Genomic DNA, 21,525 nt, shown 5'->3' on the forward strand with positions numbered 1-21,525 from the left:
ACATTGCAGATAATCCGCTATCTTGCCTGCTCATCTGTGCATGAGTCACGTGGTACATCGGTTCGGGGTCGGGGCAAGCGTCAGAACTTTTTTTTTTTAAACGTCCGTTTTTCACCAGATTTGCTTTGATTCGCTCCAGAGCACCTCTGAAAACCTCCGAAAATATAGACACAGATTTGGCAGACGTTATGGATAAGCAGTCCCTCTGGGGGACAGGGCGCCAGGTCTAGCAGTGATACATGAAATCAAAGAGCTCAATGAAGCTCTTAAATTTTTGCATGTTCCTAAATTTTTTGTTCACTCAATATAATTCTTCAAACAGTTGAAAAAGATAAGTTGAATGCTTTGGAAATTTCACCTTGTCTTGTGCATGTATGGAGAAGGAGGGAACATGGCCTGATTTGCTTAAAGTAATGAGGTAAATATTCTTAATTATAAGACTCATTATTTCTTTAAATCAGCAGATTTCACAATAGATTTTGACACTTATTTAGTCCGGACGATATCTGATCCTCAAAACCGAAATAATAGTTTGATGATACAGTTTAATTAGTCCCGTGAAAGTAGATCATGGAAAATAATATCATATCATGCATGAAATCGCTCCAAGCTCCAAATTTGAAACAATAGTACCGATGAAAGCAATGTATACAGCGATTCATAGCTATGATGAAGAGGCATTCAATAATATGAGTGAGGAAAGTGGAAAAAAAAACTTTGTCATTAAGAAATCGTTGTGGCTTGTTCCAATCAAGGCATGGTTGAGCAGGCCAAAAAACATGGCGGCTAACAGCTTCAGGTTACCCAGGAAACACTTTTCAACCTCGAGAGAGTGAGGTGGCCGAGGATTTCCTCATGAAGGATATAATTAAATAGTGCCATTAATTATCTTCAAAGGGGGTGTTTTAATTAACCGAAACACCGAATTTTCACTCTTGCACTTCCTTGGAGTTTTCTCAGTTTGCATGCAAAGTTTCAAGCTGCTAGGTTTTATGGTTTTGGAGTTATGGAGGAGACACATGACACATGACACATGACAAACACACACACACACACACACACACACACACACACACACACACACACACACACACACACACACACACACACACATTGACAATTATTAGTCTAAATACCCGTCCATTCTTTGGAATCTCAGATATAGTACCTCCAAGGAAGTGGTAATTCAAGTGTTATAACTTGCCAAAAATGACAATCCTGCAGAAACAGACTGAAACTGAACATATCAAGCATATATATATATATATATATATATATATATATATATATATATATATATATATATATATATATATATATATATATATATATATATGTCATCACACCCAAGTATCTTGTTTTACTCAAGGGTGAGGTGCTCCATTCCCAACGAGCTTGTAGAGCGCTCACCAAGTCAGGAGTTCCTTGTGTCAACCGTTTGGTTGGAATGCTCGTTTGAATGCTATAGCCACTTTGCGAGCGATCTACAAGCTGATTGGTCGTGGAACACACGACACACCCTCACTGTCTCGTGAGGCATGTTGTTAACCTGGGTGGAGACTTGGTTTGTACAAGCATCAGCTTGGTTACAAGGCAAGAATCACTGGAATGCGTGCAGTCAATGCACCATGCGCTGTCGTCTCTCGTCCTGGCTCAAGATTGTGGGTCTGAGTGTTGCCTTTCTCATCGCTTTCAAGGAAATTTTATTGCAAGGTTCGGAACTTCGTTTTTCACACTTTATCAGTCTCCATATAGCGAGTCCATTTTGGACCACGAGGTGCTTTTCGATAGGTGTCGGAATGCAGAATAACCTAATGTTGACCTGGGGTGTGTTAACCACTGTGGCAGACAACGTAAAGCAAAGTTTCGGGTATGGGACCTTCTCAAAAACAAAAAAAATCTCTTTATTTAATTAAACGGAGAGCTCTCAAACTTCTTGTTGAACAACGCTGGTCGTTGGTGGAGATTAAATATCCCACGGTGTCTTTCGTGAAAAGTAGCTGAGTTATCGACGATTATTGCCTTGTAACCTTTCTGTGTAACCTTTCCAAATTGCGATTTGCAAATAGTCGAACGTTAGGCCTGACCGACCGGTTCGTGAAAGACTTGGACCAACAACTTTCCCCTGTGTTGAGGATGCACACTTTATTTAACATTCCATCTCGATGTCATATTACATGAGTTCTCTGTGGTGTGTCCAGTCAAACTGCTGTTTAGCAAGCCACTCGAGTTTTCACGATTCTATTGTCGATGTCTTGCATGGTCATTGCAATCCCTATCAGTCACCATATTATGTTCATTACAATTTGGCATTTTCTAACTGCATTAGGTATTGATGATTGTGGAAGTGATATATATATATATATATATATATATATATATATATATATATATATATATATATATATATATATATATATATATATATATATATATATATATGTGTATATATATGTAGCCTGGTGTTGGCACAGAGGCTAGGGCAGCAGCTTGGGATCCAAAAGGTCCTGAGTTCAAGCCCCGTTGGGCCACTGAATTAATACACCAGGGGGTTGACTCAGCCTGTCATCCTTCCGAGGTCGGCGAAATGAGTACCAGTATACTGGGCTGGTGTATACCCTGGTTAAAATAGGTGTACCATATCCCTGTGTCGTAAGAGGCGACCAGGGTTGCGTCAGGAAGGGCATCCGGCGTAAAACATGTGCCAAATCACTATCCGGATCATATGGATGATCCGCTGTGGCGACCCCTAACGGGAGCAGCCGAAAGAAGAAGAAGAAAATATATATATTGTTACGGACCCAGAGTCACGGGTGTACAAGGGTGGGGGTATCCCCGGTTTTCCCCGGACTCACCGGGAAATGAGGGCATCGTATATGAATAACTTTGCCTCGTGGCGGGTCGCTAATCGACTGAAAACGCCAATAATTTGACCACGTGACCCAGGGTCCTTCATCTGCCAACAGTTTACCCCAGAAGACGTGATCTCCTTATTGGGGAATCACACCCTCGGCGATTGTGCTGCTGTTATCTTCATTGGATCTTCATTAATGCAGACGAGCTTTCTGTATTGCACAATGCCGGACTGATATGAGCCAATCAGTAGGGAATATATAACCTCCCGGCTCATCCACATACGGACATTGCTGGACCAATGGAAGAAAGGACAAACATGGGCGGATTGGCAATATAACAATAATAATTTATTTACAATGAGCAATGAGGGGTACGGGAAGGATGGAAGGCAACTCAAAGGTTTTAATGGCGTCAAAGGGCAACCGGCGCAGGAAACTGGGAAATGTAATGAAAAGAGTAATCAAGATGTGTATTTACAAAAAGGAAAGAAAATGTACAAGTTGCAGACTTAGCTTAACCTATGCTTTACCTACCAGATAACAAAACAGGGTACCCATCAGACCACACACTCATGGGGAGACAAATTGGGAAGGGCAGGGTGGCCTCAGCTTACTGTTACGTCACTGTCTCCTATCCCAGCTTGGTACCGCTCTCCGGAATGGCCCCGTCACTGCTCTTCACAACCAAGGGTCCACGAGCTCCGTTGAGAGCACAAACCAAAGTGTCCAGCACCAGGAAAGAAGTACGGACGATGTAGAGCATCCGGGACCAGGGCAGAAACTAGTGTGATGACCAGGACAGAGAGAGAGAGAGAGAGCGAACCAGGCACCGAACACAGCTTCATAGCCTTTGGGGCAGGCGGAGGCAATCAGCCACGCGTCAGATCTTCCGAGGCAGCCTGGAACCAGCTATTCAGCCACGTCAGATCTTACGAGATGGCCCCATCCTAGCCATTGGAGGATTCCCCCGCAGTCCCGCCAATTCTGCTGCCCACCCGGATATTCACTCATTTGGTCCTTCCAACTGTCGCCCAGAGTGGAGCTCCGCACTTAACATGGGGGAAATCCCTTTTTACCCCTCTGCTCCCGGGACGAACCCCCACACGTCCAAAAATATCCAAGGCACAAAGTCAGGGAATGGGGCAATCATTTCAGGGAGTCTGGGTCGAGTCCTGGTCCGCTGACCGGTCGCGTTTAGGTGAAGGGGAATGAACAGGGATTAGGAAAACAAAATACAGTACATGCGTAGACTGCAAGAAATGACATTACAGGGTAGGCGTCCATACAGAAGACAAACAAGGACTTTGTGGGACTTTAAGCAATAAAGGGGAATTTGGCACACGTTCCAGAATGCTGGTGTTATTCACACACGTTGAACGCCATGGCAGTAAAACGTGCACGCCCTACGCGATGACGGCAGTCACGGTACACGTCATCATGAGCTGATGATGTTATCCCAACGGGTTGAGAGGGGGTGCTAACTACCTAAGCCAACACATTTAATTACCTAATAACCCCTATAAGGAAGGTGATATTCTTAACGTTCATTACGGAAATAACTATTCTAAGAGTCTACGTGCGGTGTGTTTCAATTTAGGCATGCAGTTCATAAAACCGCATATATATATATATATATATATATATATATATATATATATATATATATATATATATATATATATATATATATATATATATATATATATATATATATATATATATATATATATATATATATATATATATATATATATATATATATATATATATATATCCTGGTGTGTTGGCGCAGTGGTTAGGGCAGCGGATTGGGATCCAAAAGGTCCTGAGTTCAAGCCCCGTTGGGCCACTGAATTAATACACCAGGGGGTTGACTCAGCCTGTCATCCTTCCGAGGTCGGCTAAATGAGTACCAGTATACTGGGCCGGTGTATACCCCGGTTAAAATAGGTGTACCATATCCCTGTGTCGTAAGAGGCGACCAGGGTTGCGTCAGGAAGGGCATCCGGCGTAAAACGTGCCAAATCACTATGCGGATCGGATGATCCGCTGTGGCGACCCCTAACGGGAGCAGCCGAAAGGAGAAGAAGAAGATATATATATATATATATATATATATATATATATATATATATATATATATATATATATATATTATAACCAAAGAACTGGAACTTTACTTCTGCATATCCACATTATTGGCTCCTGGGACCTTCTATCACAACATAAAGAAACAATTTGTTGTCGTTGGTATTTCTTTTTTTTGTGCTGTGATATTTCCATCAGCCAACAATGTGGATATGGAGAAGCATAGTTCCCATTCTATGGGCTTATACCATTGACATTGTTGTTGCATTGTTACTCATGTTATTTATTTGTATGCAGTTTGTAGCTGCTTGGCTGCATCATTTTCTGGGGGTTTGGCTGTGCTGCTGCTGCAATTAATGCCCCCTGTTACCAGTAAGCTGCTACTCATTTTGCCAACCTCAGAAGGATGACAGTCTGAGTCAACCCACCTAGTGTTAATTCAATGATAGAACAGGGGCTTGAACTCAAGACCCTAGGATCTTCAACCAAGTACCTTAACTGTTAAGCCAACAGCTGGCCTGTTACTCATGTGATTAAAGCTTGTAATTCACAAAAAATCGGTCATGTCCTTTTAACCGGTCAAAATCCCCTTCACATCCAATTATGATGTCAAACCCTTCCTTGTCAGTACCATCCCCACCCCACCCTCCCATCTGCTTCCCCCTCGTCCCACCACTTCTCAGTTTCCACCTCATCCTACCCCCTTGCCATCTGTTTGCCCCCCCATTCCTCCCCCTCCCGGCTTCACCCCTCCCCTCCACCTCCTGGCTTTGTCTCTGCCCCTATCCTCCCAGCTTTGCACTGTCTCCTTGCTCCTTTCCACATCCCTTTGTCCTTTCAGCAGTTCCTCCTCTCCTGTTCCTAACTGTGTGGACCTCAAACATCTGAGGCCTCAACTCCAACCTGAGAGATTTCTTAAACCAGGCTGCTGCTGATAAAACGGACATCATCTGTTTAACAGAATCCTTCCTCCCACCAGATATCCATGACTCCTTTGTATCTCTCCCTGGCTATTGGCTGCTCTGGTTTCATCGACCACGTGGCTACTGGTGGCGGAGTTGTGCTGTACATCATTAACTCCATTTTCACTCTCCGTGTACTGCTTTTACAGTTTACACCTCCCATGCCTCAACAGTATCTCTGGCTGTGACTTCCCCACCGCTCCCACCTCATGCTTGTCTGTGTGTTGTACCATCCTCCCAGCAGTGACAACTCCATCTACCTCTACCTCTACCTCTACCTCTACCTCTACCTCTCTCTCTCTCTCTCTCTCTCTCTCTCTCTCTCTCTCTCTCTCTCTCTCTCTCTCTCTCTCTCTCTCTCTCTCTCTCTCTCTCTCTCTCTCTCTCTCTCTCTCTCTCTCTCTCTCTCTCTCTCTCTCTCTCTCACATGGACCAACTTTTAATTGCATATCCCAACTCTTTCTTCCTCACACTTGGTGATTTAATTTGTCACCATGCTAATTGGCTGTGTGTTGGTACCTCTCTCACCAACCATGACACTTCTGCAAAGGACTTCTGTGACTCCGTGGGACTGACTCAATCTGTGAACTTCTGACCCAGATTTCTCCCAATGTAATATCTTCCCTTCTGGATTTGGTGATGACCAACTTCCCCACCATAGCCTGGTGTTGGCTTAGCGGTTAGGGTGGCGGCTTGGGATCCTCGGGTCCTGAGTTCAAGCCCCGTTGGCCGCTGAATTAATACACCAGGGGGTTGACTCAGCCTGTCATCCTTCCGAGGTTGGCAAATTGAGTACCAGCTTGCTGGGACAATTGAGCCATTCAAGTATCCTGCGTCGGAGTGGTGACCCGTCCAGGATTGTGCCCAATAGCCCAGGAAACTGCTTCGGCAGCAACGACACTCTCTGTACAGAGTATGGTTCCAATTATTATTATTATTATTATTATTATTATCATTAACTTCCCCACCAATGTATCTTGCTCTTCCTCTTCCCCAATTGGTTCATCTGATAATGTGCTTGTAAAGGTCAACATCAATCTGGCCATTCTCAGAGACAGCCACCAGTGAGTCTTGCAGTTCTCTCAGGTAAACAGGCAGAAACTGCGAACAGACATCGCACTTCAGGACTGGTCTCTTAAATCTGCCACCCCAATATTAACTCAACCTGGAAAATCTTCCCAAGAATCCTATTCTCCCTTATGCAGAGATTCATCCCATCTCATCTTCAGTTATCTTACCCATCCTCTCACTCTTGGTTCTCTGAATCCAGTGGTGAGGCTGTTGCTTTAAAACAACTTGCATTCTCCTCCTGGAAGGCAAATGCAACCGAAAGAAACCTCAGATCATTCCACAAAGCCTGCAATAAGTGCGTGTCTAGCCCTCAGGAGACCAGAAAACAACATCTGTCTAACATCAGTCATGGACTTTCAAACTTGTCTCCCTCTAAAACCTCGTGGCACCTTGTCAAGTCTGTCTCTGGTGTAAGCTCCCCCTTCCATCCCTTCCCTCACTTCAAATGGCACCACAGCCGAATCCGCTCACGAAAAGGCCAAATGCCTCAATTCTGTGTTTGCTTACAAATTTTGTGTACCCCACCCCTCTCTCTTTACCCTTCCTTCCCAGTCATACCCAACTGCTCCTGGACTCTTTGTCTTTTGCACCTGAGAAGGTGGAGAAGTTTAAGGCAACCCTCGACTCTGATTCGGCAACTGGACCGAATGGCATCAACTCACGAGTCCTAAGTCCTGCCCTGCTGCTCGCGCACTTCCTCTCACTCTGCCCTTTTCATCCTGCCATTTACCATAGGTCATCTGCAACCTATTTGGAAATCAGCCAACACCACTGCATCACATAAAAATGTGCAAAAGCGGATTCTCTAAACTACAGACCAATTAGTTTACTTCCAATCATCAGCAAGGTCATGGAACCCATCATTGCAGTTGACAGAAAAAAAAAAAAATTTTCTCAAACAGCCTCATCTCAGATCATCAATTCGGATTCAGACCTGGTCACTCTACCTTGGGCATGCTGTTACGACTTTTCCAACAATGGTAGAGGCCCCAATATCTGACATGAGATCAGGGCTGTCTCTCTGAACGTATCTTGAGCTTTTGATGCATTCTGGCATCCTGCCTTGCTCTCCAAACTGACTTACTATGGAATCAAAGGCCAACTCCACTCTTGGATTACTGACTTACTCCCATCTCGTAGCCAACATGTGGCTCTCAACGGAATCCTTTCATCTCTTCTCCCTGCCAAGACTGGAGTCTCCCAAGGCAGTGCTTTAGGCCCCATATTATTCCTAATCTTTTATTTATTTAATTGTAAACACTGTTGAGGCTCGTATGAGAGCTAACACACAGTACGTGCAACAATGGGGAGCAGGAGACAAGAGGGGCGGGTGATGGAAGGAAAAACCAGTGTGGAACAGAGACATGAGGAGATCTGTGGAAGGGAGAGGGATGGGGTGGGGTACACAGGGTAAACAAGATGGATACTCCAGGGACTTTCTGGTCCTTACACGACAGGGACTTTCAGGAAGGAAAGCAGGGAATTTGAAGGAGGTGGGTTTGGGGTGGATTAATGGGAGAAGAAAATATCGTGGTTTTGGATGAGGAAAGATAAGAGATGGTGGTGAACAGCTGTTTTGAATATCTGGAGGGAAAATTAGGATTGAAGTGGGAGTTTGTTCCAAAGGCAGGAAAAAAGAGGAATGAAGAGTGAAGGTGAGCAGTGATTTTTTGATTTTGGTAGTTTTACCAGAAGGGGGTTTCTGGCAGACCTTGAGCACCCTGCAGAAATGTGGGGGGACATGTCTCAGAGAGAGCGGGGGGGGGGGGGTGCGCGAGGCCGGAAGAGAGATGGTAGAAGGCAGAAAGTCCATCGACCTGCCTGCAGTGAGAGACCCAAAGACTCAGCCTCATCATGGGAAATACCAATGACCCTAAATTGCCTTGGTTTATACAGCATGAAGCTGAGAAAGGTGAGAGACAGGAGTCCCAGCCCAAAGGGGAGAGCAGTACTCCATCAGGCTGCGGACGAAAGCTTTGTATGTGGTCAGGAGATCAGGTGTGCCAACGAAGGACTTTGCACAACAGAGGATGCCCAGTTGGAAACTGGCTTTGGAGGCCAGCTTGGAAATGTGACTTTCCCAACTCCTCTGGTTTCACCATCCCCAACATCCCCATCATAGTGAAATTGCCTAAATCCAGAATCAGTGTTCACCTCAACTCATTCGTTCCTTTTTTTTTCCCCTGCTGGTGGAATCAAGTTCCACATTCTTCATCAATTTTCTCACTGACCCTCTGGAAAATCCTCTTTATCTCTTTGCTGATGACTCCACCCTCTGCCATGACATCCCTCAGACTTCAGACTGGTAAGCAGCAGCCTCTTCCCTCTCTTCAGACCTTCACAAAAATCACAAACTTGTCAAATACTTGGAATATGTTTTTCAATCCTGAGAAATCCCACACACTCGCTCTCCTTCTCCAAAAGGACCATTCTGCAAACCCTCCATCTGCTTTCTCAACAACCCTCTCAAAGAAGTTCAGTCACTCAAACTCTTGGGTCTCACTCTCAACCATGACCTCTCTTTGGCAAACCATTTTTCAAAGTTGGACTCCAAAGCCAGATGCCAACTGGGCATCCTCCATCGTGCAAAGTCTTTTCTTGGCACACCTGTGCTCCTATCCACCGACAAGGCTTTCATCCACAGCTTGATTGAGTACTGTTCTCCCCCTCTCTGCGAGCACCCGTCTCACTTCTTGCTCAGCTTGATGCCATGGAAACCAACGCCTTCAAGATCATTAAAATCTCTCGTGATAAAGCTGAATCTATGGGCCTATCACTTCACCATCGCCGACAGGTCAGTGGTCTCTCTGTCTTCTTCCGCCTCATTTCTGGTCTTGCACCCTGTGCCCTCTCTGTGCTTTGTCCCCTCACGTGGTCCACCAGCATCCCCATCATAGTGAAACTGCCTAAATCCAGAATGAGTGCTCACCTCAACTCATTCGTTCCTTCTCTTTTTTTTTCCTGCCGGTGGAACCAACTTCCACATTCTCTTCAATCTCATCTTTTTCTCCAGGCCTTCAAGACAACTGCTCAGCACCATCTCAAAATCATCCTCCATCTAAAACCATGATCTTTTCCACACCCTTTAAACCAGCCGCCACCCCCTGTGAAAATTTTTACTTCTGTATCCATCTTGTCCATCCCTTACATTATCCCCGACCCCTCATTGTTACCTGCATCCCTTTTTTGTCCATCCATCTCATGTCTCCCTCTGCTGTTTCTTTGTTATGTTGCATTCTGATCTGTTCTGTGTTCCACCTCTTTCCAGAGCCTTAACTATGTATCCAAAAAAAAAACAACAACCTCCTGTATATCCGTTCCGAGCATTCGCATTCCTTAAGATGTTGAAAATGTTGTGAAACTTAAACTGATTTTTGAGAACGATTTCCATTTCAGAACACTGGGAACATATACAGAAAAAATTGATATCAACCCTGACCATGGACGTGAGCAAGGAGCAAGAGAGACGAAAAGCCATTGTTCATGCATTTTGCAGGAATACAGAAAATCGGCACAGGTACAGAACAAGGGGTACTTGAACGTACCATTGATTGGGTAGTTTAACTTTACCTAGTTTAGTTGTGGGATCTGAATGATGCTGATAGACCTGTACCTGGATAAACCGGTCATTAGTTTGCGGATGAGGATTTCGCCACAGTGCCTTCATGGGAGAGACATGATTATAATTAATTAATTTAATTATAGAGTGGCCCATGAAATGGTGACTGTTTTTTTTTTCTCGAGCTGGTTGATAAGCAGAGCTTGTTACCAACACAAATTGTTTCGTACAGTGTAGCAAGGGAATCTTGTTCAAAACTTGTTTATTTTTGTGTGTATGGTGACAAAGGGTTGTCGTTTTAACAAGCTGTGACCTCACTGGTCACATGCTCATGAAAGGGACAGTTAGTTACAAGGAAAAAACAAGGAAATCTAACACAGGCGGAGGCCATTCGGCCCATCGTGCCTGCACGAACACCACACTAATTTATCAACACAAGATCCAAAGAATAAATACAAAAAAAAGTATTTCATTAATGAAATAAATATATATTTTTTTGTTTCTTTGTTTGTTTTGGTTTGTTTTTTTTTATTTTTATTTTCTTCCCCTCAGGGGAGAGGGCATGGGCTTGGTTAAATACACACAACATCAACCACACAACCCCCCTTGACAAGACCCCCACCAACAGCACTCCGCACACAATCACCCATCAACACTCAAACTACCAAAAAGTCATATCAACATCCCCATTCTCCTCTATCTCCATAACTTCCAGGTATCTATCTGATTCTAATTTCAACTTATCTACTTTTTATCCAACCACTACCTTTCCAGGGAGACCATTCCATGCATTAACTACTCTCTGAGTGAAAGTCCCCTGACTTACTACCGTCTTAACTCTCCTCTTCTATATTCTCAAGCTATGGCCCCTGGGTCTGTCACTGTCTACTCCGTTGAATAATTAATCTGCACTTATTTTATCAATACCATTCATTATCTTAAACATCTACATCATATCTCCTCGTAACCACCTCCTTTCTAGTGAATAAAGCCCTGTCTCTTTCAGTTGCTCCTCATAGCTGAGTCGAGCTAGGAGCAGAATCAATCTAGTAGTCCTACGCTGAACCCTCTCTGGCATCTATGTCCTTCCTGAACTGTTGTGACCAGAACTGCACACAATATTCGAGATGTGGTCCTCACTAAATTCCTGTGCAATATTAACACCACCGCTTTTGATTTATAATTGATCCTCCGAATACAGCCAAGAACCCGATTTGTTGTACCTAGAGCTGCCTGGCACTGTGCTGCCTGCTTACCTCCCGTATCTATTAACACCACCAGATCATTCTCCTGTGTGACACGCTCCAAATTTCCCCTTGAATCCTGTAATCTCTATTTTCATTGTTCTTTCCCATCCCCAACACCTTACACTTGCTCAGGTTAAATTACATCTGCTAATCTTTTGCCCAATCCATACAAGTATCAATACTTTCCTGAATCTGATCACCACCCTCTCTGCTATCCACCTCACCTCCAAGCTTTGTGTCATCTGCAAGTTTGGAAAGCTTACTCTTTACCCCACTATCCAAATTGTTCATGTAAATACTAAATAGTAATGGTCCGAGTACTGATCCCTGAGGTACTCCGCTACTTACATCCTCCCAGTAAGACATCCTCCCACTCACAGCCACTCCTTGCTTCCTCCCACTAAGCCAGTTTGCAATCCAATTAGCGAGCTGACCAGCCACTCCACAATCCCTCACTTTGGATAACAACCTCCGATGTGGTACCTCATCAAATGCCTTCTTAAAGTCTAGATATACAATGTCCACTGCCTTTCCATCATCCACCCAATCAGACACTGCTTCATAGAACTCTAAAATATTTGTAAGACAGGAACTACCTTTCGTAAATCCATGCTGACTACCTTTAATTAGTTTGTATTTGTTTTAATGGTTCCTCATCTGGTCCTTAATTAATGTCTCCATCACCTTCCCCACAACTGAAGTCAAACTAACAGGTCTATAGTTCCCCAATTCTTCTCTGGGTCCTTTCTTAAATAATGGTGTTACATTTGCTACTCTCCAATCCTCCGGTTCCTGTCCTGACTACAGTGAGCTGTTGAAAATATCCGTTACCATCTCGCTTACCTGCTCAGCCACCTCCATCAATACTCTTAGGTGCATATTATCTGGACCCGGAGCATTATCTTCTCTTAGATTACCGAGCTGTTCCTTTACTTCCTCCACTCCAACCTGGATCTCCTGTAAAAGCCCTTCCTCACCTCGATAGATGCTCTCAGCTATTGGCAATTCTCCTCACTGTTCTTGTGTAAAAGTTGAAGAAAAATACGTGTTTAATAAGCCTGCCATCTCACCTTCATCACTAACCACTCTCCCGGTGCTATTCCTCAATGGGCCCACACTGGTCCTAACCTGTTCTTTTCCCCTGATATACTTAAAGAAAGCCTTGTGATTATGTTTAATATTCTTAGCCATGTCCTTCCCAAACTCTCTTTTGGCTTGCCGAGTTATTTTCTTAACTTTCCCCTGTTTACTCCAATGGTAATATCAATCTTACTCCAGTCCTGTTATTTTAAACCTAATAAATGCCTTCTGCTTCTCCTTAATAGCGTTCCTTATCTCACTGCTCAACCACCCTGGTCTCTTTCTGCTTATAGTTTTACACCTCATTGGAATGTACTTACTCTGCACTCTAAACATTTGGTCCTTGAAGGTTTCCCATTTTTCTGATGCTGATTGTCCTGTTGTTCGAGTCTCCCAATCTACATCACCCAATTCTCTCCTCATACCCTCAAAGTTTGCCTTCCTGAAATCTAATAACCTTACCCTATTATCCTGAACTCTAACCCTTAACAAAGTCTTTGCACACACAATGTTATGGTCACTTGCTCTTAAATGCTCCCTGACATCCACCTCCTCCACCATATTGGGATTGTTACGTAAAAGGAGGTCGAACATTGCACTCCCCCTTGTGGGCTTATCTACAAACTCAGTTAAAAAGCAATCCTGGAATAAAACTAGGAAATCTTCATCCACTCTGCCCTTTCCCTGTTCCTGGACCCAATCTATCCCTGGCAAGTTAAAATCCCCCATAATCAAGACTCTTCCCTTACCACATGCCCTTTTGAATTCTCCATGTACTCCTCCTTCTTCCTCTTCCTTCACACCCACAGCCCTATAAAAGCATCCTACCAGTATCTTACTGTTTTTACAATCTCTAATCTCTACCCATACAGAATCCTCAACATTTATTCCTTCCTTTATGTCACCACTTTCTCTTGATACAATGCTGTCCTTTACCCAGATTGCTCCTCCTCCTCCTATTCTCTCCTTCCTATCACACCGATACACCTTGTAGCCTTCTAATCCTGTCCTCCAGTTACTCTCCTCCTTAAACCATGTCTCACTCACTGCAACTATATCGTACTCCTCGCTATCAACTTTGGCTTCAAGCTCTTCCATCTTATTATTTAAACTTCTGGCATTGGAATAGAATATGTTTAACTTTTCCCTTCCTGAAATTCTATTTTCCTGCCTGGCCTTACTCATCACCATTACTTCATCAGTTTTTACTTGATAGCTTCCCCACCCTCCGCTGACCTAAAAAGCCTGAATTCCTTCCTCAATTCCCACTCCAAACCTTGCTGTCCCCTTTCTATTTAATATACGGCCATCATTCCGGAAACACTCTCTTTGTCCCCTAAATGATTCCCACTGCCTCTTAAATGTAAAACCTTCCTCCCTACACCATTCTTCCAGCCATTGGTTGACATCTATTGCTCTCCTTGTAATTTCTATATTGTTTCCTCATCATAGGAGAATCCCAGAAAACATTACCCCACAACCCTTTGCTTTCAGCCACTTACCCAATGTCCTGTATCTATTTTTCAAAACCTCTGAGTAAACTTTCCCTAAATCATTCGTACCTCGGTATACCACAACCAACTTCTTCCTGCCATGGCCCAAAACAATCTCGTTCACCCTTCCTTCAATTTCCCCAACTCCTGCTCCTTCAAAACTGCACAGAATTCTATGTCGACAATCCTTCCTGCAGAATGAAGAATCTACATATTTAATAATCTCATCACCCACAAAAACTGTCTCCCATACCTCATGTCTACCAATTTTTATTTCGGCACCTACACCACTGCCTGCACCCGCTGCACCTCCGCCACTGCCTGCACCCACTGCACATCTGCCACTTCCTGCACCAACTGCACATGCACCACTGCCCACACCCGCTGCACCTCCGCCACTGTCCGCACCTGCTGTACCTCTGCCACTGCCTGCACCTGCTGCACATGCACCACTGCCCACACCCGCTGCACCTCCGCCACTGTCCGCACCTGCTGTACCTCTGCCACTGCCTGCACCCGCTGCACACACAGTTAGTTTGGCACATTAGTGTATAACGTCATGCTTCAAAGCAACTTTTCACCACATTTGATGCCTAGGGCTTTGAGGTTTTGATAATGGCACACAACGGTTCTTCCGGGATGGTGCAAGTCTACAGACAGGCACATGTGGAATTACCAGTTCCACTGTTGAGTCACAGATTTAAATCGATGAGATTGCATTCTTTGGAGACATACCCAAACACCGCAAACTCTCACGGAGCTGACGTTGAAAGTTGTGGAATCGTGCAACTCGATGGACAATGACTTGTGTGGCAGAGTAGTGAACAATTAAATCCTTTGGTTTGAGCGAATTGAGATACAAAATAGTGCTCACATTGAAAATGTTCATGACCTTACATGTTCAAAGAATAGTGTCCATAACTGAAGAATGTGTTGTTTCATCAATCACAAATGCAAATGCGTCATAATTTCGCAGATGACCCTGTGTGTGCGAGACTCCACCATGTCAAACAAAGTACAGTAATAAAATTTCTAAATTCTTGGTGTTAACCAAATTTTCAAAACAATTGTTTAACACAAGAAAACAATTTTTATCCAGAAGTAGAAGCTTTTTAATCCAGAGCTAATCGATTGAGGGCGGCAGGTTGACAGACTGGCAGAGGGGAACAAACTAACAAAAATGGCATAAACACATTACCTAAGGAGAATAGTCAGTGTAAAAGAGATAATAATGAGTGAGTACAGGACAAACCATGAGGTGATGATGGGCAACAGTCTTGGAAGACTTAAGGGAAGAGTGGGGAACAGGCACAGATAGTCAGTCTCCTGAGCTGGTGAGTGAAAAGTGGGATGAAGGAATGCGCATCAACATTAGACTTAGGAAGGTTTAACAGGTGTGGGTGGTTTCCTGGAAGAATGTGTTGTTGGGAGCCAGGGAGAGGCTGGAGAAGAGAGGGCAGGTGGAGTGAGGCGATAAAAAAAACAGAGCTCACCCACCTGGTCATGAGGAAAGAAAGCAAACCCTTTGATTTGGTCTCATGCCGAGAATTGCCAATTATATGAAAATTCTTGAACTCGACTGACTACAGAGGAGTAAGATGGGAAGCAGAAACAGCAGCCTAAAGTAGGGAGTCAAATTCCAAGATACTTCGTACGAAAGCCTTGTACACACCATCCTGAGCTATGCACAGCTTAGAATGTACTTGGCTCTGTGGAGAGCACCAAGGTGCTGGCCCACCTTTGAGATGTGTTTGGAAATAAGGTCTGTAAAAGACAGGTTCTGCAGGCTGTTCATGAGGGCCACAGCTTCAGGGACTGAATTTCTTCCAGGCATTGGACAAGTAAACTTTAAATTGAAGTAAACTGGGGAGTTCAACAACTGATTGTTATGGATAGTCAGTGTGAGAGCAGGTGACTTTGCTGTGGTGAAAGACATGTTCCAGGGAGTTGACAAGACGCTTTTTCCAGATCTGTAGACAATAATGCCATGGAAACGCACCTCTCGGATGTGATATACTGTCTTGCACAGGGTGCAGTCATCAGTAAAATCTTGCAGAGGGTTATTCAGGAAAGCAAAGATGTCAATTATGTACACCAAGTATAAGAAAGGTCCCAAACGCTGCCCTGTGGCATGTCGGCAAATTATTAATTCCAATAGAAGACAGAATATCTTCCAGAATTATCTGTTATAACTAAAATCTCTAAAAAAAAAAAAAAACCTTGCTTCAAGCAATACAACATTATCGTGCATGGAGAACTTTGCTGCCAAACAAGAGTTTGATGATGCTCAATGCCTGACTTCCGTGCAGCCCCTGGAGACGTGAATATTTTCGAAATTTCCGTTTATGTCAAGATGTGAGTGTCCTATTCCTCTGATTATATCCGGACTGGCAATGTACAAGAAGGCAAATTGTAAAATCTGGACATCGTCAAATTGGGAGAGAATTTTCACATTTCTGTGTTTTACAAGACCAAGTTTCGAACACATTTTAATGCAGATCCTCACCGAAAGTTTAAAGGTTTTGTTATTGCTTTGTTTCATTGCAGGGCTTATAATTTATCGAACCACAACTGGCTGAAAAGGGTGTTCGTGGAGGACCGTTTCCAACTGCTTTACTGCGAGATTCCAAAGGTGGGGTGCACCAACTGGCGCCGTGTGCTTCTTGTGCTGGCTGGCCATGTAGAAGGTCCCCCCGACTCCATCAAACATGTTGCTGCTCATGGAATCAAAAAGTTGCGTCCTCTGTCCTCCTATAGCAACAGGGAAATCAAATTTCGTCTAACCATGTACACCAAGTTTCTGTTTGTCCGTGAACCTTTCAATCGTCTTGTATCAGCGTACCGGGACAAGTTTGAAGGAAACAACACGTTGTACCAGGAAATTGTGGGTCGTTGGATTATTGAGAAATTTCGAGAAAACCCGAGCAAGGAAGCACTCACCATGGGTAAAGGTGTGACCTTTACAGAGTTTGTCAGATTCATAACTTATTACACGAACTACATGGATCGCCACTGGTTTCCAATGTACAAACTCTGCTTCCCCTGTGACATCCATTATGACTTTATTGGCAAGTTAGAAAACATCAATATCGAGGCACAATGGTTTCTGCATCATGTTGGAACACCCGACACAGTCGATTATCCAAAGAGGAAGGACACGGCTGTCTCCAGGACTGACAATGACATAACAGATTATTACATAAAACAGCTGAGCCCTGAAGATCGCAATGCATTGTTTGAATTGGCTAAACAGGACTATGAGCTTTTCGACTACCCGAAGCCAAAACTCTAACATTTTTGCAATAAAAAAAATGTGACCTTACGAATAATTAGATGAGAAGCACACGTGCCTTCTTTAAAATGTGACTTGAACACTGCCCCGATGGGAAGTAGTGATCATTTTTTGTGGGATTCAAACCTGCCACCCACGATTTGTGGCAATTAGTTCAATGAGTATAACATGTGTGACGGATAGAATTGAAGGAAAGTAAACAGTGACAAAGTTCAAATGAGATTCGGGCTTTGCACAGTTGCTTCAAGTTTCCAGAGGATGTTTCCAAAGGAAGTGATGTCAAAATTATGACATGGTGCCCCGTGTGGTTCAGCCTTCTTTGCCATTCTGTCATGTTTGTCACAGTACGAGTGTAGTTGCACCATGTCATGTAATATAATAAATGGGCATGAGCGGAAGTCTCTTCCGAGTCACCCACGACTGTACTCGACGTGTCTAGTGTGTGTCCTGATGATATCACAGAATGGCGACGAGGATGGGGTCATGAATCCCCAGCTCGAGTTGTTTTGTCGGAGGTTAGGATCATTGTTTCCTGGCGACCAATGAGGCTATGTTCTTCATTATTGTGTGAGTTAAAAATCTGAAGTTCTTCATGGAGTTGTACATGTGTGACTGTGAAAAAAGAAAATTGAGGCACCTGTGAAATTTGGCGGGTGGCTGGGTGAATTCAACTGTTCCTGGGAAACCTTTGGTCGGACAGAGAATGACTCAATGTTTTTCGCTGCCAACGTCATCAAAAACCCTGATGATGAAAGCCAAAAACCAGGTGAATTTGGGAACGAAACACGCCATTTTGCTGACTGCTGTTGGGCCTGAAATCTACATGACTTTGACAAAATTACTGGTCCCATCCAAGCCGAAGAAAATACCATTAGCATATATTCTCACGGTGTTCGAGAAGCATATTACAGTCCCGAAGCGTTGGAAATTGCTGAAGGGTACAAGTTCGGCACAAGGAACCAATTGGCGGAAGACGGAATTAGTGAGCACATTTTGGCACTTTAAAAAAAAGAACACCCTGGATTCATTGCATTTTGGTGATTTGTTTGAACAGAGCTTTGGGGGATTCGTTTATATGTGGGCTGATAAATGAGGAAATACACAGCAAATTGTTGAGCATGCCAAGGTTAACATTTGACCTCGCATGCCAGATTTCGGTCACTATGAACATGACAGACAAGCACTCTCGAGAAGTTTGAGCTCATGGTATTGATGTTAAGCCAATGATATCTGCATGTGATGTGAACAAGCTGTATGCACAGAAGCAGCACACCCCAAAGCCTCAATATGATCACTATAAAAAGGGTACAAGTGGAAGTAGCTTAAGTAAGATGGGTTATTGCAGTCTTGCACAGCATCCAGTTCCACATCTACCATTATTTGAAGGCTGAATGCTGCAACTGCAAGATGGTGGGACACTTCTCAAAGGTGTGCCACCGGAAGTGGACAATATCGTCGGACAGAGGAACTGGAGGTTTAACCAACAGATCCTTCACATCATAAAGACCACCAAGATGACCAAAAGCGAGTCACGTGGGATTGTGATCTGACTGCAGGAGCGACACTGCTAATGGAAGTTGATACGGGTGCATCTGCAAGCATTGTTCCCGAAGCATTGTTTTGTAAGAATTTGAGTGGTGTTTCTTGCAATTGGACGGATAATTACGAAAGAGCATTTAAACTGTGTAAAGGCATGTTGATGGGAAATTCTATGATTGTGCATTGCTTGTACATCAGCTTGGGAAGAAACAATATTCTCCTCATGATCAGCATAGAACAAGTACAACTTGTTAAGGTGCTCAAATTTCTGGTCAAGAAAAACAATATACTCTTCTAAATAAGAAACCAGTTAGTAAGCTCAATCTTTAAAAGTGTAACAAGAATCAAAAGTAAAAAAAGGACATGGGTGGGGTTTGCGAATGGCAAATTTGATTGGTCGAGATGATGTAAAATGTCAGAATATTTTGTCCAAGTACTGCTAAACTAAAGGTTTTTGAAAGTGTCAATAAGGTGATTGGTGTTCTAAGGTGTTCAAGTATATAATTCAATTGAAATAAAGATTTTAAAGGTTGTAGAAAATATTTTAGCCTCCATTGGACTTAGTCCGAAATGGGGGCTTATGGATTGGTTCTCGTCCATCCATGTGTCTGTCCGCAGCCATATCTCGGATATGTATAAACTGATTTTGTTCAAACTTTGTACAAAGACAATACATGAGAGTATACAAATGCAAATCATTTTGTTTCACGATTCGATCAAAGATGGCCGACTGGCAGCCATTTTAGTTGTAAAAACCCGATGTTGAACCCGTCAACCATTTCTCGGACATTCATTTACCGATTTTGTTCAAACCTGGCACACAGATAATGAATGATGGCTTATATATGCATGTCATATTTTTTCGAGATCAGATTCAAGAAGGCCGACTTGCAGCCATTTTGTAACTTAAATGTGTCTCCAACCATTTCTCGGACATGTATGGTCCGATTTTATTCCAACTTGGCACAAGCACAGCACATGATGGCATACACATGCACCTCACTTTTTTGCGATTTGATTAAAGATGGCCAAGTGGAAGACTGGCTGCCATTTTAGTTCTTAAAAAGAACAAGCTCGAATGAGCTAAGATCCTCGTCCTCTTCATGATGACGTCATAAAAACGAATATGACGTCATTGTGATGTATCAGGATTGCGATAAATTATCTGTGCTAATGCCCGGCTTGATTCCCGCAAACAAAATTCAAACAGCTTGCCTAGTTTCGGAGATAATGGCATAGGCGATTTCCATTAGCGGCGATATTATGAGGTCAACTTTTTTTCAAGGAAGAATTTCCAAAATTGGAGATGGTTACTGCCTGCGCGTGGGCTTTCTGCATATACATGGCAAGTTTCACGAAGATCCGATGAAAACTCTGGGTTGTGAAACAAAAAATGGCAAAAAATAGGAATGACGTCATAAAAATTGATATGATGTCATAGTGATGTATCATGTGTGCGGTAATTCATTTCTGCTAATGCCCTGTTCGATTCCCGCAAACAGAATTCAAAAAGCTTGCCTAGTTTCGGAGATAATTTTTTTGGCTATTTCCATTAGCGGAGATATTTTAACGTCATAACTTTTTTTTTATTGGAGGAATTTTCAAAATCGGAGATGGTTACTGTCTGCGCAGGGTATTTTTACATATATATATATATGCCAAGTTTCAGGAAGTTTCGATGAAAACTGTAGGCTGTGAAACAAAAAATTCCACAATAACAACAACGTGAGTAAGACTTTGAGATCCTCCACGAGGATCTAAAAAGCGGTATTGAACACGCCCTCAACCATTTCTCGGACATGCATTTACCGATCTTGTTCTATTTTTTTTTCATACCTATACCGTGAAGCATCTTTTATGAAAATTAAGAAAAATTCTGATTACTCTTTTCAATTTCACCCCAACCACCTTTACATAAGTCAACAAAAACTGTTCAGACAGAATTTTGAACTGAATGACAATTTTATGTTGTCTACAGTTATATAATTTATTTTAGACATAAATAAACATTATTAAATGTTATACTGTTTGTGTAATTCAGTATGTCTTCTCTTCTTCTTCTTTCGGGTGCTCCCGTTAGGGGTCGCCACAGCGGATCCGCATAGTGATTTGGCACATGTTTTACGCCGGATGCCCTTCCTGACGCAACCTTGGTCAGCTCTTGCGACACAGGGATATGGTACACCTATTTTAACCGGGGTATACACCGGCCCAGTACACTGGTACTCATTTCGCCGACCTCGGAAGGATGACAGGCTGAGTCAATCCCCTGGTGTATTAATTCAGTGGCCCAACGGGGCTTGAACTCAGGACCTTTTGGATCCCAAGCCGCTGCCCTA

General features: G+C 43.3%; 1 protein-coding gene across 1 annotated transcript; it reads left to right on the plus strand.

The window, feature by feature from the left end:
* The first annotated feature begins 1,555 nt into the window (after positions 1–1,555).
* Positions 1,556–19,614, plus strand: LOC147031562 (carbohydrate sulfotransferase 9-like). The gene is made up of 3 exons (XM_085865268.1): positions 1,556–1,713; positions 10,373–10,493; positions 16,903–19,614. Exons 1-3 carry the CDS (start codon positions 1,629–1,631, stop codon positions 17,645–17,647), a joined length of 951 nt encoding a protein of 316 aa, XP_085721394.1. The 5' UTR covers positions 1,556–1,628; the 3' UTR covers positions 17,648–19,614.
* The last annotated feature ends 1,911 nt before the right edge of the window (positions 19,615–21,525 follow it).

This window comes from Eptatretus burgeri, chromosome 2, assembly GCF_056783735.1.
Source record: "Eptatretus burgeri isolate ZD-2024b chromosome 2, Ebu_testis_v1, whole genome shotgun sequence".
Lineage (NCBI taxonomy): Eukaryota > Metazoa > Chordata > Myxini > Myxiniformes > Myxinidae > Eptatretus > Eptatretus burgeri.